Consider the following 27,277-nt stretch of genomic DNA (forward strand, 5'->3'; position numbering starts at 1 on the left):
AAATACGAAAATCACACCCTCTCGCCCCCTTCTTCGCTCCGGAGTGGGGTCGGGCAGTGGGTGGGAGGAGGATCTGCTGAGGAGGTCCGGGGCGGAAAGGCTCCGACGCCGGGTTGCCGAGGGCTGGTCCGGGAGGGATGCTGGGAGCTTTGACTCACTCGCGATGCGCGATGTGTTCCTCCGCGCGCAGCACGGGGGACTTTTCGGTGGGGATTTTGGGCGCCGACCAGACGCGGCATTTTCGGAAAATAGCGCCTTGTGCAGCTGAAGCGCTTTGTGTGTAGCGGGGCCGCGTCAGCCCGGCCGGGTACGAAGCGCCTCGGGTCTCCGCACCACCTCCTGCTGCTCCCCCGTCGCCGCTCCCGAAGCTTTTCCAGGTCAGTGCGGGTCTGTGTAGGGCCCTGTTACCACCGGATGTGGAAGTTGATCTCTTCGCTGGTAAAAAATAATTCCACTTCCCCCGGAACCCAGATCATCCCCGCGATTTCCTGTTTATTGCATTAAGGCGCCGGGTTTCCGGGGCTCCTGGCCCCGCTTATTCTGCGGGGGTCGGCGGGGTCGGCCTGGGCGCCCGCTCCGCCCGCGCCGCCGCCGCGCATTGTCCGCTGGGCACCCCGCTTCTGGGAGGGGCGGGCAGACATGGTGGCGGCCGCCGCCCCCTCCTCGGCCCCGGCGCGTCGCGGCCTCCTCGCCGCTCCTCTCCCGGCCGGTCCTGAGCGGCGTCCCCGGAGCAGGGGTGGTGTCGGGCCGGGGCGGCGGGGGCTCCGCGGGCATCGGGAGGCGGGCGGGGGAGAGAGGCAGGCGCGGCCCGGCCTCCGCGCCCGCCGCCCCGGGAGCCGTGGATCTCTTTGTCTGGGCGCCCTGACGGCCCTGCCGGGCGCGCCGAAGCGGGAAAAGGGCGGCAGGCTCCGGGCGCGCTGTGCCGCGGAGCCTCGGGGGCCGTGAGGCGCTTGGGCCGCGGCGGGAGCGGACGGTCCCGACAGGGTTAACCGGAGCGGCGGTCCCGTCCCGCGCGGGGCTGCCACGGCGACTGCCTCGGCCTCGGGGACTGGATTCCTGTGGGGACGAAGCCTGCCACTGTGGATGCAGGGACCTGCTTTTGGGACTTGGCCGCCGGGATCTGCGGGTGCATGGCTTCAGGGAAGAAGTTGAGAATTTTGCCAGGTCATTTCTGCCTGGGCACAGTTAATGAGTGTGTCTTTAGGCGTGTTTCACTGAAGCTCTCCTACCGTGTTCAATCTGCGTGCCTACCCTCACGGGTGCAACGTGAAAACTGAAACCAAAGGAATGATGTAGGCCCGCTTTGTGTGTGTTTTCCCACTTTAAGCTTGTTTGCAGTACACATACTCTTGCTTTAAACCTCATTGGACTCTGGCGAGCAGACATCTGTTCAAAGGAGGGGCAGAGACCACAGCGCTTCTGAAGGGGGCTTGGTAATGTGGAAATATTTTAAGTGCTCTCTCTGGACAATGATTTGCTGTCTGGATTCAGGCAAGTTACTTTCTGAAATACAGTTTTTACCTGGAAAATGGTTTGATGTAGTTACTAACGGACCCTTGTACTTTGCCATCTCAGATTTAAAGATGCACTGTAATTTATTATGCAGAAGTTAGTGGTCAGAAGTTCTTTTTGCAGTTTACTTCTTTCACATATAGATCCACCCAGCTTGGTTTAAATTTCTCAGTGACTTAACCATCAGCCTTGACACTTCCACTTTCAGGCTCAGACTGAATTTAAGGAAACTAAAGACGGCTTTACATTTTTCTTAATTTTCCTCTTTTTAAGTATTTAAAAATAAAACTCATTGCATGTTAACTTAAGTGACATTGGTGAAAGAGTGATATTGTTTTGCGTTTCTACAAGTCTTTTTAAATGTCCAGTTGAACGAGACAACTAGATTCTTAAATCTACTTCTGCATTCAGTCTGTTGTGGTATCACACCATATAACCTCTGGAACAATCCACTGTATACTAAGGCCTTTTTTTTTTTTTTTTTGTAAACTGAGAAATGTATCATTTCTAGACTGTGCTCACCATACAAATCAAACCAGGATATTATACCATACACATTTTAAAAGTATGGATAGGAAAGCTGATTTCCATACCTTTTTCTTAGGCTCTAACTTTTTTCAGTTTGGGATTTAGATGCATAAACAACATCACGAATACAGATTGGATAATCCCATGTGATTCTGGAGATTTGGAAACACTTGAAAAGATTTTAAGTAATTAAACTTAATTTTTAATTCCACAATGTATTTTTAATGAAGTACACAAATAAAACGTGAGTTCCATATTGGATGTGCTTGTGAAAACTTACGTAGTAAATGTAATTTTTGAAGATAGGACACTTTTCAAAGCGCTGTAGGAGCTCTAGTTTAAGAGGATTCCTGCAGTGAAACCTTTGGTAAACAATTCTTTTGTAATGTATATATTTACCCTTCAAGTTAATTCTGTTACTTAAGAGTTCTGTAACTTAGAGTTCAAGTTCTCTATCTGAATCAATCTGGGTTTTCTTTCTTGAGGGGCACTTATACGGTAAATGTGTGAAAATTTAAGGGCATACTTTGATTTAATGGTTTTGAAATGAAACTAAAATTCATTTCCAGTTGTTTCTGTGAACTCTAGTATGATTCTGTCAGTCTGCAGATCTCTACTGTTCCATCAACAGGAAGCATCTGGTCATTCTTCATGTAATTGTTAGAAAATGCCAGATATATTTTTGATGTTTGCTATTCAAATGAAAATAAATATCAGATTGGATCTTGGTTGCCCCCGATCCTCTCATCTCTGGGATGTATTTATAATGGGCCACATCTTTCATAGAATGGACATTTTTATTTTCCCTTGAGTACCTCACGAGTTAGAAATAATAACAGGTAGAGCAAACAAATCATAAGAAATTCAGAAGTTATTACATGAACTTTTGAATCCTGACTTCATTTTGAACATGCATTTTTGGCTGGTGTGGTGTCCCTTTGCAAGTAGCCTGAGCATGGATGACCTCACTGATGGATTCCATTGCTTCTCTCTATGCAAACATTAGAAAACAAGCCAAATAAAACTTAAGAGTTCAGGGTAACTTAGTTTTCTAATGAGTCATTTCTTTGGCTCTACAGCTTTCCAACTATAGTAATCATATTTCTATAATGTATCTACAGCTATAATTAGTATTATACTTACATTTTCTGTAGGTGTTTGTTCCATCATGCTCTCTAGAAGATAAGTCTATTAAATTTTAGTACTAGGGCTTGTGTTTCCTCACAGTGTTGACAATAGTGCTCTGCACAGAGAAGATGCTTTGGTGTAATGAGCTGTCAGTTCAATCTGGTGGGCTAGTACACCTTTATTTGGACTGAGTATGCCCATGACATAAATGTAGAGGTTTAAAAGCATGAAGTGATTTTTCTACTGAATGTAAATCCATATGCAGTGCCAATGATACATTTTGAAATAGAAATCTAAAACTCTTAGCCTTAGTTCTCTTACCTTTTAATGGGAATAATTGTAAAGGCTGGAAGTTAGGGCCCAACATGCTAATGCACAAATGGAGAATGTAGAAAAGACTTGATTATTTTAACTGATTGTAGAACCAACACCATAGTATAATTTTTTATTTTTAAAGTAAATGTCATCCTAAAGTTGGTAGAAAGAACATCATATATAAAGAACATGATGTTAGCCCTACTTTATTTTGTACTGGTTGTATTATACCTGGGGCATTAGGTCAGTTTTTTAGGTAGCATACTATCATAAGTGGGACTGTCTATCAGTTCTCACCTGGCAGACCAATTAAAAAAAACAAAAACCCGCAGAGGCCCAAGCTTAAGTAGCATAGGATGTGGGCCACTTTGTTTTTATCAGGTTCCCTAGGTGATAGACACTGAAGTTTAAAAACCAGAGGACCTTGATCATGGGGGAAATGGAAAGGAGGAAAGGTTCAAAAAACGTTTCGCTCCAAGGACAAAAAGCTCATCTAAGAAATGATAGTTATATGTAAATATTTGGAAGTCTTTCACACAGATCAGGTTTGATCTGACCAGAAAGAACTAGAACCAATGCGTGGAAGTTAGAAGGAGGCAAATTTAAACATTCTCCCAAGAAAACTTTCTTCAAAACAGTAAATAAATATTGTTTTGTGTGGTAGGTTGCCTGCTGTAACTGACAGTGTTCAAGTTGGGGACTCTAGGGTACAGGAATTGATGTGCTGAGTGAGGATTTGGGCCCGGTGTCCTTAAGTTCCCTATAAATTCTGAGACTTTACGAAATATGTTTAAGTTTCAGGTACAAAAGTGGAAGAGCAAAAGCTAATTGAAACAAGCTAATTAGCTCAACTGGATCATAGTTTTAATTTTCTTGGGTAAAGAGAAATGAGTGTTAAGTGAGAGAGCTATTTGATGAGGTCTTTAAACCCAGCTGTAATTTGGCAGACTCCAAAGCCTTTTGATGTGGAAATTCCCATTTAAGGGAATTTGTCTTGGATGTAATAAAAATATTATTGGTAGCTTGTGAGCATACCAATTGCAGCATTGTTGATAATAAAAGCTGTGTATTAACATATTTAATATTTAACCCCCCTTAATCAGATACAGTAGGTAATATCCCATTTTTCAAGAAGAGAAAACTGAGCCATAGAGAAATGAGGTGGCTTGCTCAAGGTAGCAGAGTTAGTGGTAGAGCCAGGGCTTGGATACATGCCATTGGACTCCAGAGCCAGTGACTCTTGATCATTATGCTGTAAAATTGTAAACCTAAATACTTCACAGTGAGTGCTGGGATATATCCGTACAATGGGTTACTGCCTAATCCTTAAAATGATGTTAGAAGGATGTAAAAAGAGGTCTTGGTATATGGAAGTGAAAAAACATTTAAAAACAATTCCATTTTGGTTAAGAAAAAAATAACTGACATCTGGAAGGATATGTGCCACATTGTTCAGTGGTTATTTCTGAGTATAGGTTTATAGGTGATTATTTTCTTTTTCTTATCCAAATTTTCTAACTTCTATGAATATGTATTGTGTATTAGTTGTAGTTGAAAAGATATTAAGATATTTACGTCAATTAAAAGTATTAACATAAGCTGAGGAGTTTGGATTTTATGCAGTTGATGCAAGTTAGGCATTCACATAATTGAGAATTTGTAAGTGCATTAAGTGTTTCGTATTTTTTTTATTCCTTAACATTTTAGAAGTAATATATTAATTGAATAGAGAAAAATATCACTGACTCCTACCACCCTACCAGAATAATCAGTTCTCTATTTTGTATGTTTTCTTCAACTTACGTGCAGTGTTTTAAACGTCATATTCATTCTAGACTAGTCACTCTCTAGCTATTTGACTTTAGGCAACTTGTTCACTCTGCCTCAGTTCCTCCTTTGTAAAATGGGGATAATTATAATACCTCCCCCATGGTAGTTGGGAGGATTAAATGAGTTACTGCATATAAAGTGATCAGAACAGTGCCTGACACATAGTTGATAACTCAGTAAATGTTAGCAATTATTATTATAGGGTCATAGCCCACTAAAACTCTTGGGTTCTAATTAATAGGTTTTGGAATTAAGACTTTTTTGGATATAGGCAAGGTAATAATGTTATATAACTTTTCAACAGAGTCTCTCTTAAACATGTTACTATTTCTGCAGGAAAATGTATGAACATTTACATTAAATGGGGTAAATAAAGACTATAAATAGCTTCATGTCAGTGCCTGTAAGGTTTTTACTGCTAAATAAGTTATTTTGGGTTTCAGAGGTGGTTTGGATTTTGGAATTGCAGTTAAGGAACCTGTGGGATATTTACTCAATTTTGAATCCTATTTTATTTTAACATTAAAACAAAATTTCATTTTATATAACTTTGTAATCTGTGATAATTTAAAAGTTAAAAAATTAAAAGAAAATAACAAAATACTCACTTCCATCTCCTTTGATTTAAAAATATGCTAAACCCACTGATACTGTGGTCCTATTGCAGTGTAGAATTTTCTAGAAGAGGTTTTCCATTTCCTCTAGTTAGCTTTTTTCTGTCTCATTACACTTGAGGGATAAGATATTTCTACTATGAAGGTTTACTACAGCAGTGATTTTTTAAAGGAGCTGAGTGGATGCCACCATGGCACCTCTCTTTAATATACCCTCCTATTCTGTAGATGTGGGAACTGAGGTGGATATTTATCCTAAGTCATATTATAGAGCTGGACATTGGAATTAGAATACTTCCTCTCATGATAAAGTTATTGGATGTGCAGCCCCTCTGACTCCTGTATTCCTTCTGTCTATAGCACTTCCCATGTAGCCAAACAGGTAAACTTTTTTTAAATTTTAATTAAAAAAAATATGTTTTTATTGATTTCAGAGAAACATCAATGACGACAGTCATTGATTGGCTGCCTCCTGCACACCCCCTACTGGGGACTGAGCCTGCAACCCAGGCATGTGCCCTGACTGGGAATTGAACCATGACCTTCTAGTTTGTAGGTCAGTGCTCAATCTCTGAGCCATGCTGGCTGGACTTAATTTTAATTTTTTATTAAAGTGTAGGTGACATACAATATTATGAGTTTCAGGTGTACAACATAGTTATGCAACATTTATATACCTTGTAATGTGGTCACCATGATAACTCTAGTAACCATCTGTTACCATACAAAATTATAATGATACTATTGACTATATTCCATATTCCATCCCTGTGATTTTTTTTATAACTAAGTTTGTATCTCTTACTTCCCTTCACTTTTTCCATCCGTCTCCCAAATCCTTTCCCCTATGCCAGTTATCGGTTTTTTCTTTATAGCTATGAGTTTTTTGTTTTTTAGATTCCATATGAATGAGATCATATGGTATTTGTCCTTCTCTGTCTGACTTTTTTACTTAGCATAATATCCTCTAGGTCCATCCATGTTGTCTCAAATGGCAAGATTTCATTTCTTGTGTAATACCGTATCTTGATCCGTTCATTGATTGACAGACATTTAGGTTGCTTCCATATCTTGGCAATCGTGAATAATGCTGTTTTAGTCTGTTTGAGCTGCTATACCAAAATACCAGAGACTGGGTAGCTTATAAACAACAGAATTTTGTTTCTCATAGTTATGGAGGATGTTGGGTCCAAGATCAAGGCACCATCATGGTTGGATTTTGGTGAAAAGTCTTGTTTAGGTTGCAGACTTCTCTGTTGTATAATCACATTAGTAGAAAGGAGTAAGGGAGCTATCTCAGGTCTCTCTTCATAGGGGTATTAATCTCATTCATAATCTTATTTGCTTTCAAGACCTAATCACTTCCCAAAGGCCTCATCTTATTATACCATCACTTTGGGCTTTAAGAGTTCAACATACAAAATTGGGCGGTGAGGGGGGAGAACACATAAACATTCAGATCTTAGCAAACAGTAGGTGTGTAAGTGAATGATCTAAAAATTTCCCTTACATCCTAACTGGTTTGTGTGAACTCTTTGATCTTTGCCCATGTAATTACTCCATCTATGTTCCTTTATTCTGTTCATAGAGACCCTCAATTTCCTTCCCTTAGCTTGTTACTGTATACATTAGATTCAGCCTAAACTTGACATGAGTCACCTCTCATATTTTACGAGGCTCTTGTTTTCAAATCTTTCTATGATCTATTTCCTCTGGTTTTCCTCACAGGTTGCAGTGTATTTGTGGAGGGAGGTGGGTAATTATGAAGATATTTTTGGCCACTCAGTATATGCTTAACAATTCCAGTGGGCTCTTGGCCACTTCTTGGCAATTATTTTATAAATCCCAGAATTTTCTGTTGTCTCATACCTTCTTTCTCTCCATCAAAAGATATCATTGACTTCTACTTAATTGAAAAATAGAGTACCAGTTTGCATTTTTTTTATTGTCACCATGAAAAATATCTGTTCTTTCATCTTATTTTGTAAACGGAATGGAAGTGGAATCTTTACTTTTGTAGGACTCTTGGTGCTACACCTTTCCTTTCCGATCACTTTGATCATTATTTGCAGTGGTTTCTCCCTGCCTTGAAGCATGGTACAGACTTCTGTATTTGGGGAGGAGAAAAATCAACCTTGATTATTGCTACTGTTCTTTCTAGCTATCTTCCTTGTTTTCTTTCAAAAAAATTTTAAATCTTAGTTAAAGTTGCTACCCTCAGCTCTTTTGCTACTTCTTTCCTCACATGCTGCAATTATGTAAGGTCATATTTAGACTATTGCTTCAAGGAACATCCTTCTACCCTGATTTTATTCAGCCAGTCATGTGCTGCTGAATGGAGGAGGGGATCTGTTTGTTCGGTGATTTTATCATTGTGCAAACATCATAGAATGCACTTACACAAGCTTTAATGGTCTAGCCTACTACACACCTAGGCTATATGGTATAGACTTGCTCCTAGGCTACAAGCCTATACACATGTCTGTGCAAAACAAGAGATTAAATCAAGCACAAGAAAAAATGATGCAATCAAGAGACATGGTAAACACGAGATGTAAGAGACTGTTGCTGGTATAGCACAGCATACTGTATTACAGCAAACTTTTAAAAATATAAGTAGAAAGAGTATACTCTAAGATAATGATAAAAAGTATAGGATAGCTCTGGCTAGTGTGGCCCAGTTGGTTGGAGCGTTACCCTGTACACTGGATCCTGGTCAGAGCACATACCCAGGCTGTGGGTTCCATCCCAGCTGGGGGCAACTGTGTGTGCAGGAGGCAACTGATTGATACTTCTCACAGCAGTGTTTCTCTCTCCACTCACCCCGTCCTTTCTCTAAGATCAATAAAAAAAGTATAGTATAGTAAAATACATAAACCAGTAACATAGTTGGTTATTATCATTATCAAGTATTATGCACTATGCATAATTGTCTGTGCTACACTTGTATACAACTGGCAACAGTAGGTTTGTTTACATCAGTATCACCACAAATACATGACTTTAGGACTGCTGTGCCAACACTAGGTGATAGGAATTTTCAGCTCTGTTATACTCTCATGGAACTACTATTGTATTTGTGGTCTGTCATTGAAATGTTGTTATTCACTGCGTGAAAATATATTGATTTCCACCTAGGCCTCTTACCATTCTTTCCTTGCCCCATGTTAGTGTGCTATCCTGGTTTTCCCTCTCTGACTACTACTTTTTGTTTTCTTTGTTGTTTCATGATCCTCTTACCACTTATTCCCCTCAGTAGTTGTTCAATCCTCCCCTCTCTTTGTCTTCTCTCAGATGGATGTTTTATATGCTGATGCCTCCTAAATGTGTACTCTCCAGGTTTGTATCTCCCAGTGGCTTACTGAATAAGTCTATTGGGAGGCTCAAGAAATTTCCATTACTTTTAATTTTTTTTTATTTGTTGATTTTAGAGAGAGGAAAGTGTGTGTGGGGGAACAGAGGAAAACACCAATTTTTTGTTCTACCCATTTATGCATTCGTTGGTGAATCCCTGTATGTGCCCCGACCAAGGATCAAACCACAACCCTGGTGCGTCTGGACAATGCTCTAACCAACAGAACTACCCTGCCAGGGCTCCATCACTTTTAGATTTATTACCAAACTTCCAACCTGTTTCATTTTTCTTTGTTATTTTATCATCATCATGCTTAAATCTTAAACTTTTCTGTGATACGTGTTTCTCCTTTATTTCTTATATCCATCAGTCAGCACAGTTGTTTACATTACTCTTTACTGTATCTCGCTTTGTCCTGGGATTCTGCATTGCCTATTATTTGCCCTTTCTAACTTTAGTCTCCTTCCTCGAAATCCATTCTGCATATGGCTGCCAGAATAATTTTCCTAAAACTTTTTTGAACCCATTGGTACTAAACCTAAGCAATCTGAGGAGAGAACATGTGGTATCGACCTTTGCACTCTCCATTGTGCCAAGCAAAGTGAATTGAACTTGTGCTGAATAAATGTTTGAATGGATCACCATTGCTCAAAATGTTGAATGACTCCCAATTGTCTGCAGGATAAAGTCCAAAATCTACTTTCTGGTTTTCAAACCTTTTTATTATATTCTTCTTCAACCTCATTTTTTTACTCAACATTATTATCAAAGTAGTATTTCCTCTGTAATATACCATGTTCAGGCACAGTTCCCCGTGTTCTTCCTTTTCCTTTTCCTTGTCTTTCAAAGCCTATTCAGAAATGTTTGCCCTGTGCCAGGCACTGTTCTAATCTCTGGTGTTACAGTAATGAACAAAACAGAAGACACAGTCTCTGTTTTCTTGGAGCTGACATTGGGGGTGGGGAGGAGGAGGGGCACTGTAAACAAATGTCAGGTGGTAATGAGAGCAATGAAAGGGAATAAAACTGGATAAGGGAGTAGAATGGTAGGAAATGGTTGCTATATTAGGTGGTCAGGGAAACCTCTCTGGGTGTCTGGAATGAGGGAGTAAACGGTGCAGTTATCTAAGTGAAGAGCTTTCTAGGCTGAGGAAACAAAATGTCCAACCAAGACCTTAAGGTGGGAACATGTTTAGCTTGTTAGAATAATTACTAAGACCTGTGTGGCTATAGCAGAAAAATAAGGGGAGTAATAGATGAGATTAGAGAGGTAGTGCACACTTCAAATGGCTAAGTCTTTCATTGAAGGAGTCTTCCTTGACTGCATCATTTTGTTTGGTAATTTAAAGCTTTTCTGAATTCATAGAGCTTTCAAATATCTCTCAAGCCCAATATAGCCAGTTTTTCCTCTAGTGATGAAACATAGGACTGTTTTCTCAATTGTCCCCTAGAAGAAGTTGGTCTACATCTATGTTGTATCAATAAATAAATATAAATAAATAAATAAAATAAGTAAATGTCTTTTTTAAACATTAAACTTTCACCCATTACAATGTGAAGTTCACTCTATAAGAAACATTTGTGAATTGAGACCTACTTAAGAAATGGGAGATTCACAATTAGGCTAATTCTGGGACTTATGTTTATGAAATTGAATGGTAGGTGTCCAACTACTTATTTTTTACTTAAAGTCAGTCCTACTGTATTCTATAGATCATTGGAATACATGATTATATATATGTTATAGAAAGCTATTTTGAGAAATTTGACCACAGTTTAAGACTTCGGCAACATCCAAAATACAGAAATTATAAACAGACTGGGAGGAATATTTGCAACATACATAATCCAGAAATATAAGTAATGCATTCCTACAAAGAAAGTGACATAGAAAAATAATTAATATGAACAGGCAGTTTCAGAAAAGAAAACATAAGTCGCCAACAAACATTTGATACGATATGCAATCTTAGTAATTTGAGAGATACATATTAAAACATAATTTTTTTCTTTTTACCCATCACATGGGCAAAATTTTAAAAAGCTTGGTAATACTAAGATTGGCTATGTTGTAAGGTAATAATAAATACTATAAACTGTTCTTGGGAGTATAAATTATATAGCCAGTTGGGGGTGTAAATTGGTATGATTAATTTGGTGGTACCTATTAATTAAAAATGCTATTCCCAAGAAATCTGTCTATTTTCTACACTAGGGGAACAATTCTATATGTGCATAAGGAAGCATGTACAATTTTGTTTATTGCAGCATTGCTTATAACAGTAAAACATTGGAAAAATAAAACTAGCCATAAGTAGGAAAATGAGCAAGTAAATTGGTACGTTCATACTATGGAATAACGTGTAACAAAAAATGAATAATTACATAAACTATCATGGTAAGTTGTAGAGTAGTATGTACAGTATGATAGCATTTATATAGATAAGGAAAACACCAGGTTAGTGTTTTATGTATGCAAATGCAAAGAGTAAGGTCTGCTAAGATAAATACTAAACTTATAATAGTGATTAACTCATGGGTGGTGGATAGAAGTTTGGGTTTTGGGAGTAGAGATAAGGAGGGGTGGGGTGATCAGAGGGAACTTAAACCTTTTTAGTAATTTTTAACATTTTAAAATTAGAATGTTATAGTGTATATTTAAAAATTAAAAATAATGATCAGTTTGGCAATCGGATGAACAATGGTTGGGGAAGGATGGAGGACCACTTAAGGGGTGGTACATCGTTAATATAGGCATGAGAGTGCAGTGGCAAAGAGAATGGTGAGGAAAGGACTTACTTAAAAATGACACAAGGGCAATTTGGCAATGTCTATCAGAATTATCTTTGTTCCAATAATTCTATTTCGGGGAATTTATCTTACAGTTAAATGAAATGAAACATCTACAGAGTTATTAATTTTAGCATTGTTTATAATACACATAGTGTCCATCTATAATAAAATAAAGCTTATGTACACAGTGGCATACTAAGCAGCTGTACAAAAAAAAGGAAGCTCTCTATGAACTAATAGGAAAAAAGGTCTCCAGGCTGTATTAAGTAAAAGCAAGTGCAGAACAGGAAGTATGTAGTAATGCTGTCTTTTGTTAATTATAGAAATACTGGAGGGATATCCATGAAACTAGTGAAGGTGGTTTACTTATAGTGTCTGGGAGGAGGGTGGGAATAGTGTAAATGCTTTCATTGAGACTTTTCAATGTGTACATTTCCTTGTTTGGATTTTTGAATTGGACCAAAGTACTGCCTATTGAAAAAAGAAATTAAGAGAGAAAGATGTGAAGTACACCCTAAAGGACTTGGTGACCAACTAACTAACTGTGTGTAGAGACATGAGGGAGAAGAAGGAATTGGGGTTAGGTACCAGGTTTCTGATTTGTGAGGTGGAGAGGATGGTAGAGGATCGTCAAGTACAGGAGGAAGATTAGGTTTTGGTACATGCGTGGGAAGTTCTGCATATGCTAATTGAAAAATTCTTACTCTTTTTTAGAGTGTGTGTATATATAATTTATGTGCTTTAGGCATGGAACTTGACCTTATCTTACATATGAATACTAAATAGTCGTCAATAAATATTTTTAAAAGATTTTTATTTTTTTATTTTTCGAGAGGGAAGAGGGAGAGAGAAGCATCGATGTGAGAGTGAACATTGATTAGCAGCCTCCTGCATGCCTCCTACTGGGGATAAAGCCCAAAACCTGGGCATGTGCCCTGACCAGGAATTGAACCAGCAGTCTTTTGGTGCATGGGAGAATGCCCAACCAAATGAGCCACACTGGCCAGGCCAATCAATATATTTTATCTTTAGATTATAGACATTGATATTCTAGGTTTTATGTAGAACAGGTTTGTAATGATGTCATAATTTTACAGTCAAATAGGTCCATTTTTATGCATGAAGTTAATGTAGTTAGAGAAATAGAGACTGTTTACTGATAAGTACATAGTTAATGTGGAAAGTAGGGACTTGATTTATCAGCATGGCTCCAATTTAATTACATCTTTTGGTACCTGAAATTTGAAGAAATAAAAATGGCTTTGAATGAGGAAGTAATCTTTAGGGTAGACGAGATGATATTGTAATTTTTAAAACAATTATTAGTCCAGCCAGGCGTGGCTCAGCAGATGAGCATCGACCTAGGATCCAGGTGATTGGGGTTCAATTCCCGGTCAGGGCACATGCCCGGGTTGCGGCCTCAGTCCCCAGTCGGGGGCATGCAGGAGGCAGCCGATAAATGACCCTCTCATCATTGATGTTTCTATCTCTCTATCCCTCTCCTTTCCTCTCTCTGAAATCAATAAAGATATATTTAAAAAACAAACAAACAAAATAACAATTATTAAAACTGGTTTAGGGACGTTTATAGTAGAGGATAAAAGTATATATAGTGGTACTTTGGTTTTTGAATGTAATCTGTTCTGGAAGACAGTTCAAGTTCTGAAATGTTCGAAAACCAAGGGATGCACAACCAACAGCTAGGCCTCAGGATCTTGCCCTCAGCGGAAGCCGTGTGGCGTGTTTGAAAACTGAAGCATTGACTTCCGAGTTTACGGTGTTCGTAAACCAAAATGTTCGTCAATGGAGACGTTTGAAAACCAAGGTACCACTGTATATATACTTTTAATCTTTATCTGAGGATATGTTTTTTATTGATTTTTAGAGAGAGAGGGAGGGAGAGAGAAAAACATCAATGTGAAAGAGAAACAGATTGGTTGCCTCCCGTATGTGCCCTGACAAGATCGAACCTGCAACCTAGGTATGTGCCCTGAGTGGGAATCAAACCCACAATCCTTTGGTGTACAGGGTGACGCTCCAACCAACTGAGCCACCCGACCAGGGCCCAAAGTATGTTTTGTAGTACACTTGGGAATAACTGTATGTAAGAGAGGTTTACCTCAGTGGAGGAAAGGAGTCACAATATTGTGGGTGCTGCCTAAAAGCAGCCCTTAAACAGTATAATTTGGGGTTTAAGATTTATTTGAATGTTATATTTCAGAATCTGATTTGTGAGGTGCTAATTTATTTCTTATGACTTTTACCTGATTATATTTTGCTAGAATAAAAAAAGTAAAAGAACCCAGGTAAAGCACATACATGTCAGGACTTGCAAATGAATTTGGTAGTTTTTTTCTGGGTTTATGTTAATAAGGATTTGGGTGTTGACTAGCAATAAAAAAGCTGTTAAGTAATTCTTGCTTGAGATTTAAAATTTTAACCATTTTATGAAGAGAAGATGTTTTACTGAAGATAGTTTCATTAATGCTTTAAAAATTACAAATAATATTATATATAGAATCCTATAACAATTGGAGATGATCTTGTTTAAGTGAGGGTGAAACTGTTATGTCACCTCCAACCTGTGCTTACCTCCTTTCCCGCTGCCTTTCTCAGTACTGCCGCCTTCTGGAGCTTTGGGAAACACAACTTGAGAAATGCTAAATTGGGTTGGGCTATTTGGGTTTGGATGCACTCTTACCTCACATATATATGTATATATATATGTATGTAAAAAAATAATATATATTTGAGAGAGAGGGGGAGAGAGAAAGAGAAACATCAATGTGAGAGTGGAACACTGATTGGCTGCTTCCTGCATAGGCCCCTACTGGGGATTGAGCCTGCAACCCGGGCATGTGCCCTGACCGGGAATCAAACCAGCAACCTCTTGGTGCACAGGACAACACCCAACCAACTGAACCATACTGGCCAGGGCCCCCTTACATATTTTTGATGTGTCCAGTTGAGTGAGAGGATGATAATAGCTTAGTGGATAGAAATTAACTTTAATTCAGGTAGCATTTAACTAATGGTTCCCAGGGGTGATTTTGCCCCTAGGGGACATTCATTAATATCTGGAGACTTTTTTGGGTATTATAAAATGGGGGGAAGAGGGTGCTACTGGCATCTAATGAGTAGAGACCAGGGATGCTGCTAAATATCTTACAAAGGACCGTCTCCCACGACAAAGAACTCTTAGGCCCAAAATGTTAATAGTGCTGAGGTAGAGAAATCCTTGGTTACTTGAATGCCAACTATGTGTGCAGCACTGTTCTAAAGTACTTATGGGTGCAGATGACACTAAAAAAAGTCTTGTCTCTATCCACAAGAAATTTATGAACTAGCTAAAGCATCTCAAACTAGTGGCCAAACTCTTAACATTTGACCCACCCTATTCCACTTTGCCATCTTTATTTCAGTAAGTAATCCTACTTTTCACTAGGTTTTTCAGGCCAAAAACCTAGATACCATCGTTGACCCCTCTTTTTCTTGTACACAGACATGTAATACATCAGGAAGTCTTGTTAGCTCTACTTCAGACTATATCTTGTATCTTAGTAATGGTGGTCTAGATTATTTAGACTAGTCCTCTTTTTAAAAACAACTGAAAATGCTTTATAAGATATATAAACTACTACCGTTTAAGCTTTGAAGAACTGGGAAGATAGGGGAGTCTGGTAAGTTAAATTCTGGCGGAAGTCCTAAACCAAGAGAGGTTAGCAGAATACCTGGATAACTGAAGCCACGTTGCTCTGAGTATGTTTGCTGATATCAACAAATTTAGGTTTCTGATCATCAGCCTTGTGTGGTAAGACAGAAATCAAGACCCATAGCCTACCCAACATATGGACATATAAAGTCTTATATACTTCCCTACTAGGCTTGGACTCCATATGTTTACACCTGAGGAGTAAGGATGAGCTGGAACTAACCCCTGCCCCTCTTTCATTGCCTACTTCCCAGCCAAATATTAAGGGACTTCAAGGCAAATTGTCTTGGCACTGAGTGGAACAGGAGAAAAAAGAGAAAGGAAACAAAAATCTTTGTAAAGTTGTGGCCATAGCCTAGCAGGGTAAGAACCTTAAGGCATGATCTAACTTAGATAGGTCCCTTAGGTGCTTGGCAGAAGCAAATGCAAGTGTTCCCTGGAGGAATGCTCCTTCATCTTAGGAATTCGCACAAATAATTTTCAAAGACACCAGCACACAGAGATAAGCAGACATACAAGGAGACAAGAAAACAGGCAAGAACCAGCAGAAACAACAGGCAGCAGAAAAACATTTTCGCAGGCATCGTGTATTAGAATTAGAAGATACATAATAAAACAACCATGTTTACTGTGTTTACAGAAATAAATGAAAAACTTGACAAGAAATAGGAAACTAAAAAATGTAACATGGTAGATTTGAAAGAAACAAATACAACTGCTGGAAATGAAAAGTACAATAACAGAATTAAAACTTAATGATGTAATTGCAACAGATTGAACACATCAGAAAAATTATTGACTTGGAATATAGACCAGACAAAAATTCTGGGATGTAGCTTAGAGGCAAAAGGATGGAAAATATAGAAGACAGGGTAAGAGATACGGAGCATGGTGTAAGGAGATCTTAATTGGAATTTCAGAAGAAGGAGAGAGAGAAAATGGGGCATTTGAAGGAAGAGATGATGGCTGATATTTCCATAACCAATGAAAGATACCAAACCAGAATTCAAGAGTTCCAACATAGCCTAATCAAGATAAAAATAAATCCATACCTGGACACATCATAATGAAACTGAAAAAACAAAAAAGTGACAGAGAAAAATCTTAAAAGTAATGAGAGAGCCCGGTCGGGCGTGGCTCAGCAGTTGGGCATCAACCTAGGATCCAGGAAATCATGGTTGATTCCCAGTCAGGGGACATGCCTGGGTTGCAGACATGATCCCCAGTCGGGGATGTGCAGGAGGCAGCCGATGAATGACGACTGTCTCATCATTGATGTTTCAACTCCCTCCCTCCCTCTCCCTTCCTCTCTTTGAAATCAGTAAAGATATATTAAAAAAAAACAACACCAGAGAAAAGAAGATAGCTATGAAAAGAACCAGAATTAGACTAACAGATGATTTCTCAACAGCAACAGTGGAAATCAGAAGATAGTGAAATGATATCTGCACTGCAATATGAAATGAAAAAAGCTTGGCAACATAGTAGAATTTTACACATAGTGAAAATATCTTTAAAGAATGATGATGGAATAAAGATATTTTAGACAAAAACGTTATCAATGTTTGTAGCATTAAAGATAATTTAAATCAATAGAAATTTCTGTGATGATGGACATATTCTTTATCCGTGCTATCCACTATTGTAGTCATAAGCTACATAGGGTTATTGAGCACTTGAAATATAACTAGTCTGATTGAGAAACTGAACTTTTAATTAAGTTTAGAGAGTCACAGGTACCATATTAGTGCAATTCTAAAGGATATTCATTGGATAAAATGAAATTGATCCCACAGTGGAAGAATAAAATGTATGAAGGGTTGAAAAGTAAAGAAAGTGATATATATTTGGAAAATGCAAATTGATTGTATAAAACAGTAAAAATATCTAATGGATTAAAGGCAATAAAGAAAGGGATAAGTGGAGTTTTAGGTTCTAAGGTCCTTGTGTTATCTAGAAAGAGGGTAAATTTTAAAAACTCTTTGTATAGATAATCTTAAATATATAAAAGGAAAGAAGAGTATATTGAACCCCCATGTATATATTACTCAGCTTCAAAAATGATCAACTCATGGCTAATCTAGTTTCATATATATTCCCAAATTATTTTAAAAATTTCAAGTATCATGTTTAATCATAGAGTTTTTATCTCTAAAAATATATAAACTTAAACTATAATACTATCATATCTATAAAAAATCAACATAATTCCTTAATATCATTACATATTTAGGCAGTGTTCACGTCTCCCCAGTTATCTCCAAAATGATTGGAGAAATGCATTTTAAGACAAGGTTTTTAGGGCAGGTTTAGGTTCACAGCAAAATTTAGAGGGAAGGGCAGAGCTTTCCCATACACCATCTGCCCCCATGCATGTATAACCTCCTAATTAACAGTATACCCCACCAGAGTGGTACATTTGATTTTTGAATTGTGGAAATATTATATACATTTAAAAATTACAATTCAAAATAAAAACAATCCCTGAAATTAAAATCAAGCTTAAACAAAACCTATGTGTATATCAAAAAAAGCTGTTTAAATACATGGAGAAAAACACTACCTCAAGTGACTTTTGAGCTCAACACTAAATGGCATATATGAAAAGGACAAAAAGAATACTTAAATTTCATTCATTTACTTGCTAGTTTTAATATTAGCATTTTTACTTTGGTGTCAGTAGGTTTATATTGTAGGATAAAGCCAGTAAGTTTTTATGTTTATATATTAGGAGCCAGTGCAGATACATTTATAAAATCAAAGAAGTTAAGCAAAAAATCTGATAATGTTGAACTTGAATTATAAGTGTCATTATGAATTTATGATTTAAAATGTTTCTTAATGCTATTCAAATATATATATAAGCATATATATATATATTTCTTTCATAGCTCTGTTCACTGAAAGCACCTAGAAACAAGTGTGTCACTTTGGTAGATATGAGTACTTCTGTTACCCCAATGTTGGTCTTTAAATACTTCTACTTAGAATCCAGGGCTTCTCAAAGCAATGGCTGATTTCAGGACTGGGGCAGGGAACATATATAGTGAGCCTGGAACACTTTGTGCCAGAAGCGGGAAGGCTTTTAAAGACACAAAAGCCAACCTGAAGAGGCTCTGGTTGGCCAAAATTGGGACAGTTCGAACATCAAAAAGAATGAGAGTAATTTATTGAACATAAAAAGAAATGGAGATGACTATTATATCTATTCTTTACTCTGAAAATTGGTGATTAAGCATTGGGCCCTGGCCGGTAGGTCAGTTGGTTAGAGCGTCGTCTGGATATGCCAAGGTTGAGGTTCAGATCTCTGGTCAGGGTGCATACAAGAATCAACCAATGAATGCATAAATAACTGGAACAACAAATCTCTCTCCCCCCTCCCCTCCCTCTCTGCCCTTCTCCCTCTCTCCTCCCCCTCTCCCCCTCACTTGCTACCTCTTTAAAGTCAATAAATATTTTTAAAGAAGCATTTGAAGAGCCTTTTTAGTAGAAACTTACTACAGTTAATGAGGATTGCCAGATAACAAATACAGAAGGAATCATTGAATTAGAAAGTCACAATTTGTTACAACCTGTTAAAAATTATTGATTTGGGCCAGGATCATTAATGGATGCTAAAACTGTTAGGCAAAAGGTTCATTGGGAATTAGATATTCACATGGTGCAACAGTAACACTCCACAGAGTACTAGGTGGTCTCAAAGTAAAACAATATACCTTTACAGTGGAAGGATCAGGTTATCACCAATCTAATTATTAATCTTAGTATCACTAAAAAAGAACCAAAAATTTTTGCTTCCCGATGAGATTCAAGTATATAGATAGTATCAACTATGAATTATTTTTGTCCAAAATTTAAAATCTGAATTTAGTCAACTTTAGATTAACTAAGAAGAACAGTCTATAAGAACATGGGAGATGAAAGAAATTAAGTACTGCCTCAAAGTAATCAGAAAAACCCAGAATGTGACATAGCAATGAGCTGGGCATTTAATGTCATGGGCGACAAAAACAGGTGAGGTTGAGGTAGATGGAGGGAAGGAAAATTGTCCTAGAATAAAACTGATTTAGGAACTTAACAACCAAATGCCATGCGTCAGCTGTAAAGTACATTTTTTAAGAAAGGAGTAGGAGGAAGCAAGATAGCCAAGTTGTTTTTTCTTTAGATTTTTTAAAAAAATAGGTTTTTATTGATTTTAGAGAGAGAGGAAAGGAGAGGGATAGAAAGAGAGAAACATCGATTGGCTGCCTCCTGCATGCCCCCTACTGGGGGTCGAGCCTGAAATCCAGGCATGTGCCCTGACCACCGGGAATCGAACCCGTGACCTCTTGTTTCATGGGTCAGTGCTCAACCACTGAGCCACACTGCATAGGCAAGATGGCCAACTTTTAATTTAGAATATGGGTGATGGTCATATGGAAGTGTGTTTGTATACATACACATATATGGATATATTTATCTTTATATATTTGAAAAGTTTTATAATATTTTTCTGTTCATGGACACTTAAATTGTTTGTAGTTTTTTTCTGTTACAAATAATGTTTCTGCAGATACTCTTATACATGATTTCTCTTCTTGTGTACAAGTTTTAGAATACACAAGGAAATAAGTTAGCTTTCCAGCAGTGGAATCCATGGGTCAAAGTGTAGGTGCATCTTCAAATGGTGGTGCTGATGAGAGTTTAGACAAGGGAATCATGAGATGTATGAGGGTGGGGCGAAAGTAGGAGAATAATACAATAATTAATAAATAATGATACAAGAATAAACTCTTGCATACTCACAACTCTAAACCTACTTTTGCCTCACCCTGTGTGTTTTCCCTACTAGATGGTGAATTCTTGGAAGGTAGGTACTATGTAGAGATTCACTTATAGAAATGTTTGAATTGAATGAAATTTTAGGGGAATTGCCTGGTGGCAGGATGAAGAAACTAGAGCTAGGTCAGTTTTGAGGCTATTGTAATGTTTAAGGCATGAGGCAATGAGTGTGTAAGACGAGAGGTAGTGGAAGGAAGGGATGAATATAAGAAATCTTTGAGAGAAAGGATCAAAGTGTACGCATTCTTACTGTTGGGTTGGATGTTGATGGTTTACCGTTGTGACTTCTGACATCCATCAGTTCCTTGGTTTCACTTTATAGTAAGCAGATAAGTTATGCTTCTCTGATTAATTTGAAACCATCTACTGGCCTGGTTTCAGTAGAGTTATAGCCTTATTTTCACCCTCTGCTTGTGCTCTTTTCAAGTCACAGTCTCTTCCTTTGGATAAATACATGTGATTTAAAAAAGACTAGTAGTTGAATGGGGGAAAGGGACAGTGGGTTGCAAAAATGAGAATTTAGTAAAGTCTTTGGTTGCTTTTATCCCCAAATGAATTTATGAAGTCTTAGAAGGACAAAGGCCATACATATCCTCCTATAGTTTTTAGAGGGAATGTCTATCCAGTGTCTTAAAGGATGCAGTTTTTCTAAAAGAATGCCCTATATCTTATTTTTAAATGTTACAACTTTTTGCCCGGCTGGGCGTGTCTCAGCGGTTGAGCGTTGACCTAGGATCTAGGCGATCGGGGTTCGATTCCCAGTCAGGGCACATGCCTGGTTGCGGGCTTGATCAATGACCCTCTTGTCATTGATGTTTCTCTCCCTCTCTCCCTCTCCTTTCCTCTCTCTGAAATCAATAAAGATATATTTAAAAAAAAAAAAGGTACAACTTTTTGCAGATTTTAAAATTGGTGCCTTCAAGAAGTTTCTAGAACAACTTTGTCCAAATGTATGTCCAGAAATATAATACAAGCCACATATTTAAGTTTTCTAGTAGGCACATTATAAAAACACAAGAAAGAAAGAGGTGAAATTAATATTGATAATATATTTTATTTAACCCCATGTATCCAAAATACTACCATTTCAACATGTAATCAATATAAAAACTATTAAGGAGCTATTTTACATTCTTTTTGGTACTAAGTCTTCAAAATCTGGTGCTTTATACTTATACACACCTCAATTTGGACTAGTCACATTTCAGTAGTCATTATATGGCTAGTGGCTACTGTATTGAATGGCTCAGTTCTAGAACATACTAATTTGAAACCTTTGAGCTCAACTTTATTTTCTAGAGGTAATACTAAAATATTTACAGATAAAATATGTCATATTTGCTTCAAATTATGTGTCTGTGGGAAATGGATTGACCATAAATTGATAATTTTGAAGCTAGGTGGTGGCTGTGTGGCAGTTCATTATACTGTTGTGTCTATTCTTGTATTTGTCTAACATCTTTCATAATAAAAAGTAAAAAATAAAAGACTACAATATGCTATTATGATCTATTTTAATGTCTTTATTGTTTGTACTAGGACATTTACATTTTTTCCTGTTTTACAAAATTACTGTTATTTATGTTTCAGATAGTTTCCTTATGATAGATTATATGGGTGAAATGACTAGATCAGAGAGTATGAACATCTTAAAGGATTTTGGTTCATACATAGTGCTAAGTTGCCTGATGAGGAGCGTTAGAATAATTTTATTGGAGTGATATTTTATTCTAAAACTTTTAATGAGACAAGGCTTATTAAGTAGATTATAGGATTATATTTTCTAAGTGTTTTTATTCATATTCATTTTTAAGAGTGCTAGTAGCAATTCACATGGAACTAAAACTAGTTTACAGTTTTATAGAGTGTTTTCATGTCTAGGAGATGCTATAACTTCACAACAGCTCAATGAACTATGTATAAATTACAGAAATTCACAGCAAACTAGACTTCAAGCTTTAAAAATTTAATAATTTTAATTCCTGTTACCACTAGATGGCCCTCTCAGCACGTACAGGTACTTTTGAGCAAACGTAGATTTCATTTGCAGACTTTTAATTTATTTTATTTTTTTAGAGAGAGGAAGGGAGAGAGAGAAACATTGATTTGTTGCTATACTTATTTATAAATTCATTGGTTGATTTTTGTATGTACCCTGACTAGGGATCAAACCCACAACCTTGGCATATCTGGATGATGCTCTAACCAACTGAGTTCCCTGGCCAGGGCTCATTTGTAGACATTTTGAAGTTCCCCTATAGATTTTATTAAAATACATTTAATTGGAGTTAAAAAATAATGGTTTGTATCGGAATATGATAAGCTTCTTCAGAGGCAGTAAAGGAATTAAAAATGGAATTTATTACAGTGGGTTTTTGGGTTGGTTTTCTCAAGATGAAAGGAGTATTAAACTAGATGGCATTTAGTGCCATACACATATTTTCAGTAAGTGTTTTTAACATTCATTAAAATGTACTGAATTGAATTATGCTTCTTTATTTGATTACTTGATATACCAAATCACTTATTGCTAGGCCTTTGCATGGTTTTGTTTAAGTCTAATACTACTTTATCTCTCAGGATTTAGTATGTAAACAATGAACCAAGTAAATTGAGGGCTCTATCTGGGACGATGGCCCCCTTGGTCCATTTTGTTGTCTTAATGCAATTGAATTCCTTTAAGGGTAAGAATTATTCTATGATGTGTATGGTTTCCCTCAGATGAGGGTCAGAAGTGAAATTGCTACATTTTGACATTTTCATTATCTTAAGTTTTACTAATTATCCCAAATGAGAGCACCTTTGATTTTGGTCTTACTTGATCTCATGCACATTTTTAAAAAATTAAGAATAGTTTATTGATTTTTAGAGAGAGGAAAGGAAAGAGAGGGCTAGAGAGGGAAGGAGAATGAGAGAGAGAGAGAGAAACATTATTGAGAGCACAACATGGATTGGCTGCCCTCTGCAGGCCCCCTACTGGGGATCGAGTCAGCAACCCAGGTGTGTGCCCTGGCCAGAATTGAACTGGAGAATTCCTAGTGCAAGGACGATACCCAGCCAACTGAGCCACACCAGCCAGGGCTCATGTATTTTTAAAAAATTGATTTTCAGTCTTATTAGATCTGTTGCTGCTTTTTTATAATAAATATTTTATATTGCCCCTTTTGCTAACTGGAAATGAAAATCATAGTTAATATTACCAACCTGGGTGGGTGGGAAGAGATTAACCAAAGAACTTATGTGCATATATGCATAACCCATGGACACAGATAATAGTGTGGTGAAAGCCTGGAGGGGGGTGCAGGGTAGAAGGGGTCAATGGGGAAAAAAGGGGACATCTGTAATACTTCCAACAATAAAGATAAATTTTTTAAAAAAGAACTGGGAGTAAAGGAAAAGAAGAAAAAAAATTACCTCTCTGCATTACTTTAAAAAATCATTATAATACCCTAATTTTAATATACAGGAGAAATAGAAGGAAAGCAGCTTATAATAAAATGTGTATTTCAGTATGTAAATATTCCATTGGACTCCACTAGATGGCACAAGAGGTAGTCAAATGGTTGCCACCTACACATAAAATCATTGTGAATGTGATAGCTATGAAAGTGTGATTGATACAATGTTGTTTATATTGGTGATTCACATACCCAAATGGCATTGAGAATTAGTGACACGATTTAGTAAAGTTCTGAACAAAACAGATTTATAGTATGGTTGCATTTTGGGAAATTTGAGGTACATTAATAACTGTGGAAAATATATTTTTTTACATATTAAATTCTGGCCTTCAATATATTCAGTGGTATGCTTGAAATTCATCCAGGGCATGTGGGGATTCTTTGCCATAGTGGATTGTTCTTTGCATTGCTGCACCTCTGGTATCCCTGACACTTGCCCATTAAATACTAGTAGACAGTCTTTGCCCCACTCCTCTTTCCATCAGTCCCCAGAATGCCAGCATATACAAAGTGTCCTCTAGGGGGCATTGTTGCTACCATTAAGAACCACTGATTTAAAAGTATTCAGCTACATTAATCGACTACACAGTTGTATTGCTCATGGAATTTTAAAACCACAGTAACTTAAGTATCCTGGGTCTTTAAATATTATATGTTTTGAATAATTAAGATAATTGCAGAATTATGGGAGAAGTTGGACAAATGCATCATTGTTTTGTTGAAATTCTTGTAAGCAGATCAATAAGTTTGCTATTTTAAGTCCTTAATATCCTGCATTTTTGTCTTTCCCCCATTCTTCCTGTTTAGTAAGTCAGTAGTATATAATTTTCCTTAATGTCAGCATTTCCTTATTTAACAGTCATACAATATAATTTAAAATTCATCCAGGACATGTGGGGATTCTTTGCCATAGTGGATTGTTCCTTGCATTGCTGCACCTCTAGTATCCCTGGCACTTGCCCATTAAATACTAGTAGAAATCCACTTTTTAAATTAGGAAGGTAATGTAGTAACATTACAGAAGCTTTGTAAACTGGAGGCAAAATTTCTCATAACCACACCACTCTGTTCTTAATAATTTTCAGTATTTTGTTCTTTTTGTGCATATTTTGACATTCAAAAATTAATTTTGTATCTTATCTTTTCACTTAACATGACATAACTTTTTAATGTTACTGTATAAGTTCAAAACTATTATTTTAAATTCTGCATCTTATTCTACTAGAGTTCAGTATTTAACCATTTTCCTATCTTTAGATTGTTCACATTATAAAAATGATTATAATATATGTAGATATATATACATACATATTTACATATATAACCTTTATTGATGTTTCAATATATTTTTATCATTCCTTCAGTGTAGATCTCAAAAGTGGGATTATTTATTGGCTCAGGAGGCTGAGACAGTTTTCTAACTTCAGAGATTTTAAATTCATCTATGTTTTGTTTAGATGTCCCTGGTAGATTTGGGAAAGAAGCTTTTAGAAGCAGCACGAGCAGGTCAAGATGATGAAGTTCGTATTTTGATGGCAAATGGAGCTCCTTTTACTACAGACTGGGTAAAGAATGATTCTAATGTTGTGGTGTTTTTTTCCTTCTCATTTTTGAGTTTTTTCAAATACAAATTTAGTCAATATTGTGTTTAAGTGGTAAAAATTTTCTTTTGCAAATTTGTTTGCAACTTTAGAATTATAGCTATCTTTTAAAGGGAATGTTTGTATCATTTTTTGATATTTGATAACCTTATCCAAGTATTCTGTTCTCAAAGGGGTTTTCTTTTAAACTATGGAGTTTAATAATACAGGATGAATATAAAATGTGATTTAATTTAAAGGTCTTATAAATAGCACAGGTATAATTTATAATTCAGAAAGTAACAGGTAAAGATTGGGGTTAATGTTATAATTGCTTCTAAAAAGGAAAAAATGTTTGCATTTCAATCGATACTTGCAAAACTATTGCAAACATGACCAAAGAGGAAGACTGGAATGGGAAGTTCTTAGTAATTTTAGAAGGCAATAGAGAGGAAGACAGAAACCGTAACTCTATTTAATTCTTGGGTTAAATCAAAAGGAGGGATGCTTTTGGGAGTTCCGAGGGCTGGGAATCTAGATTAACCATTCTGTTGGTAACAACTAAAAATTTCAGATTTTTAATTTTGTTGGTTTTGGCTTACTTGTCCTGTGTTCTTTTTTATTTTTCATTAAAAACAAACAAACAAACAGAAATTTATTATGGACAATTTCAGACATATATCAACCCCTGCATACCCTTTATTCAACTTCAAAAATTATAAAATCCTGATGAATTTTGTTTCTTCTATAACCTCGTCTACTTTTTTGGTTATATATTATTTTAAAGCAGATTCCAGGAATCATTTCATTTCATCCATAAATATTTTAACATCTGTCTTTAAAGATTTTTTTGATTAAATATTTCAAAAAAATCTTAAGTGCACTCATGAGTTAGAGAGAAAATAGAGATTATCAACCTAAAAAACTAAGCAAAAGCCAGAACCCAGAGAAATTTTACCCTAAGACATTTGCTGAAGTAAATTTGCCTGTTGGTTTTCCCACCTCACTGGCATGGATTACTGAAGGCAAAGACCTGAGACTGCTCATAGAGACAAGTCTCCTAGGAGGATCTCTCCCCGTAACTCTGGAATCCCAAAGAGATGCACCTTCAGTACAAGGACAACCCAGAAGTACCCCCTTCTACCTGCTTCTGCCCCTGTTTTCAGGGTACTGCTAGGAAAAGGAACTGACTTGAACCAAGACATCAGATGGAGAGAGGAAAAAATTTGGAGTCACAAGCCATTCCTTGCACACATTTGTGTCCTGAACTCATAAATACTTGTGCATTCTATGAAACCATAAACTGAAAAATGAATTTAAAGTGATCTTTGGACTAGAGATTATCCTAGGTTCCTGGGAGAAACAAATGAATATCCTTTCTGGAGGAACCTACCTTCATTCCAGGCTTTATATCCACAAATTCCAATGAAAATGAACAGTCAAAAGTAACTGAATAGACAAGGAAACAAGGCATTTTGAACAATAACCCACTGAAACAACTGACAACAGAAGAAGACTATAAGATTTTAGTATAAGCAAATTGGGAACAGCTGAAGAGAAAATTAGTAAACTGAATGATATGGAAAAAAAATCCTGAATGCAAAACAGAAATTGATACAAAATATAAAA

General features: G+C 37.0%; 1 protein-coding gene and 1 pseudogene across 3 annotated transcripts in view; one reads left to right on the forward strand and one right to left on the reverse strand.

Moving 5' to 3' along the window:
• Positions 1-152: 152 nt before the first annotated feature.
• GABPB1 (GA binding protein transcription factor subunit beta 1) overlaps positions 153-27,277 on the forward strand; it is a 52,293-nt gene continuing 25,168 nt past the window's right edge. Inside the window, exons 1-2 of one of the 3 annotated variants that reach the window (XM_016210147.2) lie at positions 153-377; positions 25,526-25,633. In XM_016210147.2, the coding sequence (XP_016065633.1) occupies positions 25,526-25,633 (108 nt within the window). In that variant the 5' untranslated portion in view covers positions 153-377. Of the gene's footprint in view, positions 378-808; positions 1,492-25,525; positions 25,634-27,277 lie in introns of those variants that run through there. The other 2 variants (XM_016210148.2, XM_087821484.1) reach the window with 2 other exon arrangements.
• LOC148094136 (uncharacterized) lies at positions 493-1,169 on the reverse strand (annotated as a pseudogene).

The sequence above is a fragment of the Miniopterus natalensis genome, chromosome 1 (assembly GCF_054644295.1).
Source record: "Miniopterus natalensis isolate mMinNat1 chromosome 1, mMinNat1.hap1, whole genome shotgun sequence".
Taxonomy (NCBI): Eukaryota; Metazoa; Chordata; class Mammalia; order Chiroptera; family Miniopteridae; genus Miniopterus; species Miniopterus natalensis.